At 44.3% G+C, this 14853-nt stretch overlaps 1 protein-coding gene across 4 annotated transcripts in view; it reads left to right on the top strand.

Annotated features, from left to right (window-relative positions):
- Window positions 1–14648, top strand: part of PPP4R3B (protein phosphatase 4 regulatory subunit 3B) — a 99961-nt gene extending 85313 nt beyond the window's left edge. For 2 of the 4 annotated variants that reach the window (XM_082252367.1, XM_082252369.1), the window contains exons 14-16: window positions 277–461; window positions 5106–5308; window positions 12987–14648. In XM_082252367.1, coding sequence (XP_082108493.1) covers window positions 277–461; window positions 5106–5308; window positions 12987–13082 — 484 coding nt within the window. In that variant the 3' untranslated portion in view covers window positions 13083–14648. Of the gene's footprint in view, window positions 1–276; window positions 462–5105; window positions 5309–12983 lie in introns of all 4 variants that reach the window. The other 2 variants (XM_082252366.1, XM_082252368.1) reach the window with 1 other exon arrangement.
- Window positions 14649–14853: the final 205 nt, after the last annotated feature.

Genomic DNA, 14853 nt, shown 5'->3' with positions numbered 1-14853 from the left:
AAGTTTCTCTATTTGAAGATTTGTTCCCTCCTATTTCTGGCAACAACTTAAAATAAAATGTTGAAATTCCTGTCACTTTCGGTCTTGGTGACAGTGGTCAGAGGACAAATGGGTAAAAAAGGATGGAATCTCCTTAGTAGGGACACTGGCAGCAATATAATTCTAACAAGGGTTCTGTGCCTTCACTACTGCATCCAAAAGGAACAAGAGGTGTTGGTTATAGATACACTTTAACTATATGATGTGCTAACGCTTCTTATTCTTTATCTTGTATAGTGTACCATCTATATTGCGCAGCAACAGATTTCGTAGAGATGCCAGAGCGCTGGATGAAGATGAAGAGTTATGGTTCAATGAAGAAGAGGATGAAGAGGGTGAAGCTGTTGTACCACCAGTTGAAAAATCTAAAGCAGAGGATGACTTTCCTGACAGTTATGAGAAATTCATGGAAACAAAAAAAGGTAAAGATCTGGTATTAACTACTTGCTGACCGCCTCACGTAGTAGTGCAACAGCAGAACAGCTCACCTGCGATGGATAACGTACCTAGTATGTAATTCGGCACTTCCGGGTAGTGGGCATGCGCCATGGCTGTGCTGTGATTATACATAGCACAAGCTGATCAGCAGATGCTGGCCATTGGATGTCTGCCAGCACTCGCTGATCGGCGAGGAGAGACACAGAACAGAGCTCTGCCTACGTAAACAAGGCATAGCTCTGCTCTGTCAGCAGGGGTGTAGTGGATTTTGTTTTCCTGCAGGGAATAAGATTCATCACATACCTTAGTAAAAGCAATACAAATAAACACTGGTTAGGCACACCTTTAACCCTTTGATTGCCTTAGATTAACCTGTTTCCAGCCAGTGTCATTAGCATAGTGACCATGAATGTGTTTAGCACTGATAACTGTATTAGTGTGACTGGTTCCCACAAAGTGTCAGTGTCTGATTTTCCGCCGCAATATCGCAGTCCTGCTATTACTAGTATAAAAAATATTTCAGTATATACTCCATAGTAGATGCTATAACTTTTGCGCAAACCAAATATACGCTTGTTGGGATTTTTTGTTACCAAAAATATATGTAGCAGAATACATATTGGCCTAAATTTTCTAAAGACATTTGATTTTCTCTTTCGTTCGTTGATGGGCACACCTCCTGATTCTTCTTAACCAATAGGTTATACTGCCCCCTACAGGAGTAGGAAAAAGCTTGACTATGCCTATGGGCAGTCCCAGGGGGTATACACCCACACAGCAATAGGTACTCTTTTTTTTTTTTTTTTTTGCCACAGATCTTGGCTTTTCTCCAACAAGGGGGTTGAGCAGCACCTGGCCTTGAGTACCATCATGGGCCAGGGGTTTTCTTTGAACATCCATTAGCCACTTTCCTTGGTGAGTACCTTTATACAGGGAGCTCTACACTTGGTTCCTCCAGTGCGGTCTTCATTACCGCCGTGGGTCCTCAAATTGGTGTCAGTTATCCAGGAATCTCCCTTGGAAAATTTCGGGAGGTTCCCCTGCTTACGTTGTCCCAGAAGGTGGCCTTTTTGGTGGCTATTACTTCTGCGTGCAGGGTGTCTGAGCTGGCGACATGGTCTTGTGATTCACCTTACCTGTTGGTTTACAGAGCTAAGGTGGTTCTTCGTCCCTGTCAGTTGTTCCTTCCAAAGGTTGTCTCTGATTTCAATTTGCATGAAGACATTGCATTGCCTTCCCTGTGTCCCAGGCCTAAACATCCTAAGGAAATTGCTCTGCATTCCCTGGATGTGGTTTGGGCAATCGGGGTGTACCTGGCAGCTACGGAGTCTTTTAAGAAGTCAGACTTACTATTTGTACTCACAGTTGGACCTTGAAAAGGTTTGGCCATTTCTGCTGCAACCATTTCCAGTGGTGGATATGACAGACAGTGATTCAGGTCTATTCAATTAGGAGTCAGGTTCCTCCTTTCCCTGTTAAGGCTCACTCTACTCGGGCGCTTAGTGCCTCCTGGGCCTTCTGTTGTCGGGCATCAGTGATGCAGGTTTGCAAGGCGGCCATCTGGTTATCTGTGCACTTTTACAAAGTTTTATGAAGTGGATGTGTTGGCATCTGCAGATGCTTCTTTTGTCCGCAAGTTTTTGTAGGCTCCTGTTAGAGGACCTGATCCTCTTCGAGGGTGTATTTTTTTTCAGGTGGGCTCCAGTTTTGGTTGAGCTCCAGTTGGCTACTGTTTAGCCTTGGAAATATTTTTTCTGTTCCCACCCCTCATGTTTAACACTGCTTTTGGACTTCCCAACGGTTATCAAGATCTGAAGCTGTGTCCGTCCATGCACAAAAGAAATGAGATTTTACGGTAAGTCAAAAATCTCATTTTTTTTTTCTCTCCCAAATTGTTGGCCTTTTCTTTGTTTATAGCGCATACAATCAAAACCCCAGTGGCGATCAAATACCACCAAAAAAAAAAGCTCTTTGTGGGAAAAAAAGGATCTAAATTTCATTTCTGTACAGCGTTGCATGACCATGCAATTATCAGCTAAAGTAACAGTGCCAAAAAGCAAAAAAATGACCGGGTTGAGTAGGGGGGTAAATTTTCCGGAGGGCATGTGGTTAACTACTTCAGCTCCGGAAGGTTTTACCTCCTTAATGACCAGGCCATTTTTTGCAATACGGCACTGTGTTGCTTTAACTGACTGTTGCGCGGTAGCGCTATGCTGTACCCAAATAAAATTTATGTCTCTTTTTTTTTTTTTTTTTTTTTTTTTCCCCCCCCCCCCCCCACAAATAGAGCTTTCTTTTGGTGGTATTTGATCACCTCTGCGGTGATAGGCCAATGTGTATTCTGCTACATATTTTTGGTAAAAAAAAAATCCTAATGTATATTGATTGGCTTACGCCAAAGTTATAGCGTCTACAAACTATGGGATACATTTATGGACTTTTTATTTATTTTTTTATTGTTTATACTAGTAATGGCGGCAATCTGCGATTTTTAGCAGGACTGCTACAATGCGGTGGACAAATCTGACACGAAGTGACACTTTTTGGGGACCAGAGACACCAATACAATTAGTACTAAAAAAAAAATGCACTGTTAACTGTATAAATGTCACTAGCATGGAATGGGTTAACACCAGGGGTGATCAAGGGGTTAAGTGTGCTCCTAGAGAGCGCTTTCTAACTGTGTGGGCAGTGGATGCACTAGAGGAAAAGAGATCTGTGTTTTAGATTGGCTGAAACACAAGATCCCTTTTCATCCCCGACAGGACAGCGGTCTGCCTTGTTTAAGCGAGCATACCACCGTACTGTGTTTGCCCAACGTTCAGTGGCCACCCAACCAGCTGATTGGATCCTGCTGTGATACACCTCCGGCGGAGCGCTCCTTGCCTGAAATCTCATGCACAAAATCACGAACATGTACATGATTTTGTGCAGCTGACCCGGAAGTGGTTAAAGAGCTCCTTTTACCCAAATAGCTCTTTTGATTGGCTGGGTTTGATCACCTGACAGTGCTTTTACTTTGCCTGAGACCTCAGATGGGAGTGGTCCACCACCATGATAGGTGTGTTGGACTGAGCTTGGCTTTGTGATACAGCCATTGTTGCCAACCTAGGTGATATGTCTATTCATAAAGACTCTGTTATAAGTAGAAACCTCTTTTTAGAAATGCTTAGAAAATGCACTTGGGAGCACAAATATTTCAGCTTGGATGAAAAAGTTCAGACCACTGATCATAGCTGTATTGGGGGTAATCACCTCATTGGTGTATGACCGGGTTTGACCAATTTGCTTTGAATCTAGGAGCCATTTTTTTTAATAAAGCTTTTTTGCTATACAGCTCTCCGCTACTTTAACTGACAATTACGCAGTAACACATAAAAATCACATTTCTTTAAAAGTTCAGACAAAGTATTCTGCTACATGTTTTTGGTTTAAAAAAAAAAAAATTATATATATATATATATATATATATATATATATATATATATATATATATATATATATATATATATATATATATATATATATATATATATATATATATTTGGGTTAGGTGAAAATTGTAGCTAGAATTTTTTATTTTTTTAAATTAATATATATGTATTAGTAATGGAGGCGACCAGCGGCTTATAGCGGGACTGTGATAGTACGGCAGGCATTCTGACACTGACATTACCAGTGACACTAATACACAGTGGTCAGTGCTAAAAAGAAATGCACTGTCTCTGTACTAATGACACTGGGTAGGAAGGGGTTCTACTAATGACACTGGGTAGGAAGGGGTTCTTATCTGGGGCAATCAAAGGGTAAACTGTGTGCCTAGGGAGTGTAATGTAACTGCACTATGTACTGCTTTAGTAAGGGATGTGCTGGTTTTTGTGTCCCCGCTTTGCAGGGAGAGTAAAACTTGCACATCCCCGCAGTCAGTAGAAAGATCTGTGTTTATAACACAGATCTCTGTTCTGGCACCTGCTCTGATGATCAGTCCTGGTCATTGGCATGTAAGAGAGCCAGTGAGACGGCAGCCAAAGTGGGTGCACACACCCCCTACCTGAAAATGCCGACTCACAAATTGCTCATAGTGAAAGGGCTGACAAAAGCCCAGGCACCAGGACGCAATTTCTATTCACCATGGTGACCTGGCACCTGTGATGTGCCAAGCCCTGGTGTATGGGCTATGTTAAACAGCAAGTTAAGAAACACACTTTAATCCTTTTGAAGATGGCGTTTATTTTGACGAGTTTGGGCAAATTGTTGTCTCTTAACTATGCTTTTGCTACTTTCTTTCTTCGCTTACCTGCCTGGCCTGGATTGAAAAGCCCTGCATTAGCAGGGCCACACACTACTGTCCTGGCTTTTTAACTGCACTAGGACAGTCGGTTGGCCCCGAGCTTTGTCCCTTGAGAGGGCAGTGATTTACATGCTTTTTCATACCTGGATTGTGCGGAGTATTTCATTTCAGTGGCTAAAATGGAGCAGTAGGGTGGTGAGGGAAGTGAATTATAATGCTGCTGGGAGGGAGTTGCAAAAAAAATTGTTTTGTTTGATCGATATGATATAAAGTCATTTTATTTATGTAACAGAGATTTTGGCTTTCTACTCACAAAATTATGCGTTTTTATTTTTAGCTAAAGAAAGTGAAGACAAGGAAAATCTTTTAAAAAGGACTTCAGTAGGAGGTTTCAAGTTCACTTTTTCTCACTCAGGCAGTTCGGCTAATGGAGCAAATACTGCGAATAGTAAATCAGTGGCAGCTCAGACACCAGCAGCAGGGTCTAATGGCTCATCTTCCAAAAACATCAGCTTAACTACCACCGTAGCATCTGCCAAGGTAAGGTTTCATATACCTGCTGGCTCATCACATGCTTTGGATTGTTACATGTTCCTAGGTATTCTCTTACCCTTCACAACTGTTATGCTTTTACAAAGGGTCAGTCCACCCAAAAACTGTTACTTCAGTTTAACTTGTTGCCTGAACGACACAAATTCAGATACAATCTGGTTATCCTGCCACCTACAGAGGAATTGGAATCTAACAAAAATATAAGAAAATCCAGTCTCTTTATTGTGCAGCACAGGGCATCTTCATGTCATTACAATGGGTATATTCTGCCTCCTTCTGGTGATTGGACACTGACAAAAAGATAAGAAATTCCTCTCACAGCTAGGCAAGGTGTGAAAGGAAGGTCATGTCAGTGCATAAATGAAAACCAATAGGGGGTGCTTCATAAACCAATATATCAATCCCAAATGCCCTTACTAGTAACATAATTCCTATAACAAATGTGAACTACCAACTCTCTCTTGTTTACCAATTTCCCTAAAAAGATGTATCCATATATAAGTGAATGTGTGTACACAAAGTATCTCACAAAAGTCAGTACACCCCTCACATTTTTGTAAATATTTTATTATATCTTTTCATGTGACACTGAAGAAATGAGTTTGTTACAATGTAAATTAGTGAGTGTACAGCTTGTATAAAAGTGTAAATTTGCTGTCCCCTCCAAGAAACTCAACACGCAGCCATTATTGTCGAAACCACTAGTAACAAAAGTACACCCCTAAGTGAAAATGTCCAAATTGGGCCCAATTAGCCTTTTTTTTCCTCCCCAGTATGATGTGACTCGTTAGTGTTACAAGGTCTCGGATGTGAATGGGAACCAGGTGTGTTAAATTTGGTGTTATCACTCTCACTATCTTACATGGTCACAGGAAGTTCAACATGGCACCTCATGGCAAAGAACTCTGAGGATTTAAAAAAATAAAATAAAATAATTGTTCCACATAACGATAGCGTAGGCTATAAGATGATTGCCAAGACCCTGAAACTGAGCTGCAGCACGGTGGCCAAGACCATACAGCGGTTTAACAGGGCAGATTCCACTCAGAAAAGGCCTCGCCATGATCGACCAAAGAAGTTGAGTGCACATGCTCAGCGTCGTATCCGGAGGTTATCTTTGGGAAATGGAGGTATGAGTCCTGCCAGCAATGATGCAGAGTTTGAAGGGGTGGGGGTGAGCCTGTCAGTGCTCAGACCATACGAGGCACACTGCAACAAATCAGTCTGCATGGCTGTCCTAGAAGGAAGCTTCTTCTAAAGATGATGCACAAGAAAGCCTGCAAACAGTTAGCTGAAGACAAGCAGACTAAGGACATGGATTACTGGAACCATGTCCTGTGATCTGATGAGACCAAGATACATGTATTGGGTTCAGATGGTGTCAAGCGTGTGTCGCGGCAACCAGGTGAGTACAAAGACAAGTGTGTCTTGCCTACAGTCAAGCATGGTGGTGGCAGTGTCATTGTCTGGGACTGCATGAGTGCTGCTGGCACTGGGGAGCTACAGTTCTTGAGGGAACCATGAATACCAACATGTACTGTGATACACTGAAGCAGAGCACAATCCCCTCCCTTCGGAGACTAGGCTGCAGGGCAGTATTCCAACATGTATTTGCAACATTCCTTGCTAAAGAAGCTGAGGGTAAAGGTGATGGACTGGCCAAGCATGTCTCCAGACCTAAACCGTATTGAGCATCTGTGGGGCATCCTCAAACAGAAGGTGGAGAGCGCAAGGTCTCTAACATCTACCAGCTCTGTGATTTCGTCATGTATGAGTGGAAGAGGACTCCAGTTGCAACCTGTGAAGCTCTGGTGAACTACATGCCATAGAGGGTTAAGGCAGTGCTGGAAAATAATAGTGGCTAGACAAAATATTGATACTTTGGGCCCAATTGGGGCATTTTCATTCAGGGGTGTACTTTTGTTGCCAGCGGTTTAGACATTATTGGCTGTGTGTGGAGTTATTTTAAGGGGACGCACTGATTGTTGTAGCTGTGCATGAAACCTTAAGGATAGAGGGCGCAGGTTCCCTTTGACATTCACAAGCCATCCACAGCAGAAAAGGTGTTCCCTTTCCCCTCTTATTTTGACAGAATTGTCACTAAATGGTGTGGACGACCAAAGTGTCCCCTCGGGAGTCCCTAAGCGATTTTGCTAGGCAATACCCATATGAGTAGTCCCTTCCTAAGAAGTGGAATGTTCCTCCAGTTTCCAGATTGAACAAGGCAACCATGATTCTGGTTGAAGAGTCCTCAGCCTTTAAGGACCCGGCTGACGGAAGGCAGAGGCTGTTGCCCGCAATATATACACCCTGGCTGGTTCGGCACTGAAGCCGATATTCTCCATTGCCCTGGTGTCGCAGACTCTGACCGAATGGGCTAGGCTTTTGCACCATGACCTAGAGAGGGGAGTAGCTCCCCCCTGCCTTTGCTGAGCTGGCGGACCAGCTGGTCCAGAGGCCGCAGTTTATCTGTGATTCTTTGGATGCGGCTCCCCTAGTGACTCGGCTCTGTTTCAGGAGTGGTCCTTCGGTCTGTCTTTTGGCTCAAATGCTGGTCTGCGGACCAGACTTCTAAAAAGGCATTGTTTGATCTTCTCTCTTAAGGAGATCATCTGTTTGGTACTACCCTGGATGACATTAAAGGTCTCACGGGGGGAAAGAGGACCTTTCTTCCGCAGGCTACTAAGGACAAGGACCCTCGTTGACGTGGGCCCTCCTTGGCTCATAAGTGTTTTTTTTTTTTTTTCGTCCTTCAGGGTCTACTGACAAGGAATCGGAGCCCTTCGGGGCCTCCTCTGGAGGATCCAAGCGAACTTGCTCTGGCAAGTCAAGAGTGGGCTTCTCCAGACCTGCGGACAAGGCCCCTTCAGCGTGAAGGTGCGCCCTTACCTGTATCTGGGGTGGGGGGACGTCTTCACTGGTTTCCGGACCCGTGGACTCCCCTGGTACAAGTCACATCGGTCCACGGGATCATTCGGTCCGGCTACAAGATCGAGTTTCGTTCTTACCTTCCGGTAAGGTGGTTCTTTCCAACGTGCGACTGTCCCAAGTCCGCTTACAGGCTCTTTGGGACGGTGCAAGACCTTTTACTTTAAAGGGTGATGCTCCCAGTTCCGACTTCGGATTGTTTTCAGGGGTTTTACTCAAACCGGTTTACAGTCCCCGGGAAGGAAGGTAAGGTGCGTCCAATTCTGAGCCTCAAGGTGCTGAACTGCTTTGTGTGGGTGCAGAAGTTCAGAATGGAGTCAGTTCCCATGGTGGTGGCTTCCCTGCATCAGGGAGATTTTTCTTGCAACCATCGACCTCAAGGACGCTTATCTTCACATTTTCCATATGAGTCGGGCTCCAGCGCTTCCTCAGCTTTGTCGATGGAGAGGAGCATTATCAGTTTTGGCGTTACCCTTTGGTCTCGCTTCTGCTCCTCGGGTCTTCAGGACAGTGTTGCCCCCGATGCTAGCATTGTTATGCCAATGGGGGATAGCGGTACTGGGCTACTTGTACAACCTCCTGCGAGCAGAGTCTCCTACTGCTCTGCTGGAAAACCTGGAAATCCCTATACAAGATTGAGGGTGTTTGGCTGGATTCTGAATTTTCAGAAGTCTGCTCTGGTTCCGTCCACAAAGCTGGACTATCTGGGTCGGACTCTGGACTCGTCCTCAGCCAGAGTGCTCCTACCATTGGACAAACTCCAGAAACTTCAGGCTGTAATTTGTCTCCTGCTATCCATCAGATGGTAATCCCTCTGCACTTGCATGCCGGTGCTGAGCTTGATGGTGTCTACCTTCGAGGCAGTTCAGTTTGCACAGTTCAATACAAGGTCCCTGCAAGTTAGATTCTGGCCAAATGGGACAAGAATCCGCAGTCTCTGGACAATCCGATCCGGCTGCATCGGGGAGAACAAGAGAGTCCCTGATATGGTGGCTTTGCGCTTCAGCTGGGCAAATCCCTCCTCTCCTTGTATTAGACAGTGGTCACCACAGATGCCAGCCTGTCTGGCTGGGGAGGCATCCTCTGCAAAATTTCTGATCGGGGAGTCCAAACACTGGAAAAGTCCAGACTACCGATCAATGTCTTGGTACTCCGAGCGATCGGACTCTTCCTGGAACATTGGACGGATCGTCTTCAGGGATGTCCAGTGCGCATTCAATCGGACAATGCCACAGCCCTGGCTTATGTCAATCACCAGGGGGGCACAGGAAGTGTCCTTGGAGCTCTGGGAGGTAGCCAGCATTCTAAGGTGGGCAGAACAGTTCGTTCCAGCCCACTCCGCTGTACACATTCCCAGGGTGTAAAATTGTCAGGTGGATTATCTCAGTCGTCAGACGTTGGGCCACGGGGAGTGGTCCCTTCTTCATCCGGAGGTGTTTCATCAGCTGTGTTTTCCGGTGGGGCGCTCCCAAGGTGGATTTGTTGGCGTCTCGGCTCAACAAAAAGGTGCAGAGGTTTGTGGGTCAGTCAAGGAAGCCTCTGGCGGATGCCACAGGCACGCTGGTGGCCCCGTGGGGGGGTCAGTATCAGCTGATTTTTGCTTTCCTTTCTCTCAAGCTTCTGCCCAGACTTCTACACAGGATTGAGGCAGAAGAGATTCTGGTCACCTTAGTGGCTCCGGACTGGCCTCGCCGGGCTTGGTACGCCGATCTGGTGCGGCTGGTCACCGACGTTCCTTGGAAGCTTCCTCTCAGGGAGGATCTTCTGTCCCAAGAACCAATATTCAATCCTACTTTATAGTCACTGCCTTTGAGGACTTGGCTGTTGAACGCCAGGTGCTGAAGGATAGGGGTTTATCTGAGTCGGTGATTCCTACCCTGTTGAAGGCTAGGAAATCTACTTCTGGTAAGATCTACCATCATACGTGGACATACACATTGCGTGGTGTGAATCTCTCTTGGGCTTTCTCCTCGCTCCTTCTTGAAGGCTCCTTTCTTAACCTTCCTTCAATGGGGGGTTTACCAGAAATTGGCCTCGAGTACCATCAAGGGCCAAGTGTCGACTTTGGCAGTCTTCTTCCAATGACCTTTCGCCACACACTCCCTGGTGCGTACCTTTCTTCAGGGTACCCAACATTTGGTTCCTCCAGTGCGGGCTCCGTTGCCGCCTTGGGATCCTAATTTCGTGCTTTCAGCTCTACAGAAGCCTCCTTTTTAAAAATATTCAGAAGATTCCCCTGCTTACGTTGTCTCAGAAGGTGGCCTTTTTAGTGGCTATCACTTCTCTGCGCAGGGTGTCAGAACCTCTCGGCGTTATCCCGTCGACTTTACCTGGTGATTCACAAGGATAAGGTGGTTCTTCGCCCCTGTCCGTCGTTCCTTCCAAAGGTTGTGTCTGATTTTCATTTGAATGAAGACATTGTGTTGCCTTCCTTGTGTCTCAGGCCTAAACAACCAAAGGAAATTGCCTTGCATGCCTTGGATGTGGTCTGGACAATTAGGGTGTACCTGGCCACTACGGAGACTTTCAGAAAGTCAGACTTTCCATTTGTGCTCACGGATGGACCTCAAAAAGGGCTGTCTGCTTCCTTTGCGACCATTTCCAGATGGATCAGACAGTGGGTCAGGTTCCTCCTTTCCCTGTCAAGGCGCACTTTACTAGGGCGCTTAGTGCCTCCTGGGCCTTCCGTCATCAGGCATCAGTGACGCAGGTTTGCAAAGCGGCCACCTGGTCGTTGGTGCACACTTTTGCAAAGTTTTATAAAGTGGATGTGTTGGTATCTGCGGATGCTTCCTTTTGGCCGCAAGGTTATGCAGGCTGCTGATTAAGAGCTCTTTGAGGGTGTATGTTTTTTTAGGTGGGCTCCGGTTGTTTGTTTGAGCCCCTGTTGCTTGGTTGGCTAATGTTCAGCCTTGGGAATTTTTTTGGTTGTTCCCACCCCTCATGTTTAACACTGCTTCGGGGCATCCCAATGGTTATGAATATGAGTAGCTGTGTCCGTCAATGAACGAAAGAGAAAATTGGGTTTTTGACTTACCATAAAATCCATTCCTCTATTGTTCATTGACGAACACAGCACCCACCCCTCTGCGGAGTAGTTATTCACCTGACACTGCTTGTTACAAAACTGAGTGGCTTCAGCAGAGAGAGAGGGAGTATACCCCCTGGGACTGCCCATGGGTGTAGCCAGAATTTGTTTCTGCCTAGTGTCCTCCTATAGGGGGCAGAATAACCCAATGGTTATTAATACCAGGAGCTGTGTCCATCAATGAACATCAGAGAAATGGATTTTACAGTAAGTCAAAAATCCAATTTTTTCCAGTGGGAAATACAAGCACAGGCCTTATGAGCAGCTGGTTTCAAGACCGGGATCTCCTCCATCAGGACTGTCAGTCTCATTTAAGTAGGAAGGGGCTGGGTCCACATTCAGAGACCCACATTTCTTGTAGAATACTTCCTCCATGGGGTACTGCTGAGTAAAATACTTGAGTCGAAAAAGCAGGATGCACAGGAAAAGATTTGGGATTCTTAGGCGGCCAATAAGATCCAAATCCCAGGTAAATGGCTGCCTTTTTGGCCAGTGTCTACCTGAAGGAAGCAGTATAAACAAGAGGTAAGAGGAAGATTTGTGATGTGCAGTTAAGAGCCGCAATAAGTTTGTCATAGGTTTAAAATGGAACTGAAGTCCAGCTTTAAAAAACCGCAGGCAGGCTCTTCTGCAAAAAAAATCTCCTGGACACTTTTGACACTTTGTGGGAGCCAGTGACCCTAATACAGTAGTTAGTGCTAAAAATATACATGGTCACTGTACTAATGACACTGGCTGGGAAGGGGTTAAACATCTAGGGCAATCAAAGGGTTAAATGATTGTCTAACCAGTGTTTTTGTGTTTACTATGTGCTGTTTACTAAGAGATGTGATGGATTTTATTAGGGAAACAAAATTTACCACATCCCTGCTAACAGAGCAGAGCTCTGCTTTGTTTACATAGGCAAAGCTCTGTTCTGTGTCTCTCCTCGCTGATCAGTGAGTTCTGGTAAACATCCATTGGCCAGCACCCTCTGATCTACTTGGGCTGTGTCTAATCACAGCCACCGTGCGCGATCACCGTACGTGATCTAACGCAGGAGAGCCGCTCCTACGTGAGGCGGTCAGCAAGTGGTTAAACTGAACTGCGCATCTGCTTGCAGTGCCAGTCTGGCCTCCCGAGGGCTGGCATGAAGGCCTCCTGCACATGCACAAAAGTGACGTTATTCCCTGCCCAACCAATGAAAAGGCCTGAGGACCAACGCTCAGAAGATGATGTTGGTAACCATTGGACAGGTAAGTATGGAGACTTTAGTTCCACTTCAAAGTAAGTGTGTGCAAAAGTGCTAACAAATATGTCATAAAGTTGTCTTTATTGTTGCTGCTACAACTTTTTTTTTTTGACTATTAAACCACTTCTTTCAGCACTTGATATTTATAGAAAGGATGGAAGTTTTTACCAATGCCCTGTGATTGTATAAGCCTAAAAAGTTTACTTAAAGCCGAAAAAGACTGGTGAGCTCCTGTCAGAATACTTTGAGATTGATTGTAAACCAGTATGCTAGAAGCTACATCACAATTTTACTGTGGGGTCCCATGTAGTTACATCCCTTTCTGGTGCTATGGCATTCTTCACTTGCACTGTTTTTGAACTAAACAAAATTGTTTTTTAATAAACCGAATCAAGCTCACATTTGTTTTTTTTTAGCAGGGAAGTCTTATTGGCTTGGTGGATTATCCTGATGATGAAGAGGAAGAGGAGGAAGAAGACACATCCCCAAGAAAGAGACCACGGCTTGGATCGTAAACTGATGCTCATCAACATTAGTTGTGGATTAACACGGCAACTGATGTCTGAGTGTTTAGTGCGAGTCAGGACAATTTCCCTTGAACAATATGGAAGTAGCCAAACTCCGCTAGAAGGTTGTCGAAGCCAAGCTTTCCTGGGAGCCCTTCCAGCGAATCCTTGTAGGGTTAAAAGGGGTTTAAATGATGGGTTAGCTATGACAACCAAGATGATTGCTTTAGTGCAACTCAAGCATCTTGCGTCTGGGATGGGGAAGGAATGGATCATTTAGAAGGACATCTATTTTAATGTTGCAGGGTTACCCTAAAATGTATGTCAACTAGATGAAATAAAAGCGAAGAGCTTCCAGTTGCATACTGGTAATCTTAGTTTTTTAATGGTGCTGGCCATAGTGTTTTATCAGTTGCCTATTTTATATTAAAATATATATATGTATAAAAAAAAAAAAAACCTAAGGGAAGGAAATCTATCAGTAAAGGCAAAAGAAAAAACACAATGGAAGTATAACCTCGGGACCATTCTTTGTAAATTCAATTCCCGCCTGGAGTGGTAGGGATGGGAGGGGGATGACGCATTGTAGTGCATGTTAAGTTTTAAAGAGAACGAAGAATCTTTTCAGTGTGTATTTTATTAAAAAAAAAAAATCTAAAGAACAGACAGATGTAATAAGTAGCCCGTCCTGCATAACTGCACTTCCACTAATACTGATGCCAAGGATCAGTAGCTTCCGAATTTTAGTCTGGAAACTGCCCGGTCGGCCTCCTTACCAGTGCCTCAATCTCTTGCAGTGTTACGTTTTATGTTACATGAACAATGTGTATTGGTTGTGTTCTACTGCTGTCCACTCCCTTGGTTTGAGTACATCATAGCTGTTTTTGTTTTTTTCTTTTGTCCGTACTATACATTTAGGACTGAATTCACCATGGCTGTGAAAAACTATACCAAAGGGTTAACACCGCAAGCAGAGAGTTACCAGCAGCCATTTTGTTCAGTAACACTGAGACTAATATATGCAGCCCACAGAATCTTCAGCAAAAGGTGTAATACAGCTGCTTTTAAACCGTCATTTTATACATAGGAATCCACAGCACATTCCACGGATGTAAATGGATAACAAAAAATTAACAATTGCTTTGTAGATGAGGAACACTTTTTTTTTTTTTTTTTTTTTTTTTACCCAAATTGTAAATAATTTAATATCCACCCGTATATGATCTGAGATCATGCTGAAGAGCTTATTCCCTCTATCATTTGAGACATACTCCGGACAGCCTCGGAACCTCACTCTTCCTCTCGTCACGTCATCAAATCTGTTTCTCTTGGAAATAGTTGAAGCAGTTTCCTAATTTTGGAGATTTTGTAGTTTTAATTATAATTTTAGCTATTGGTTGGAAAGATGGGCTGTCTGTGTAGATATGAAGTATAGTTCTTTTTTCCATAAGAAAACAGAAGTTTATTTTGTATTAAATACCACTGTACTTGTTCTACACCATTTGTATACATGTGGTGATATTAATGCTGAACTGTAAAATTCAGGAATTAAAATGTGACCCTGTAATTCCAAAACGTTTTTGGTTTGCTTGATTTGGTGTGTAGGGTTTGATTTTAACCTGATTATTAAATACAGTAGATATTAAAGGGCATTACCAGGATCTGAAATAACCTAGCTTTTGTTACGGATGTCTGCAATGCCTCTACTGTAAATATTCACGCTGCTATTTGGACGTCTGTCTTTTTATGTTCAATAGATTTAGTCACACTATAGGTGAGC

This window comes from Pelophylax lessonae (genome assembly GCF_965119305.1).
Source record: "Pelophylax lessonae genome assembly, chromosome: 3".
Lineage (NCBI taxonomy): Eukaryota > Metazoa > Chordata > Amphibia > Anura > Ranidae > Pelophylax > Pelophylax lessonae.
The sequence above is the reverse complement of the archived record's forward strand: the minus strand, read 5'-3'. Positions and strand labels throughout refer to the sequence as shown.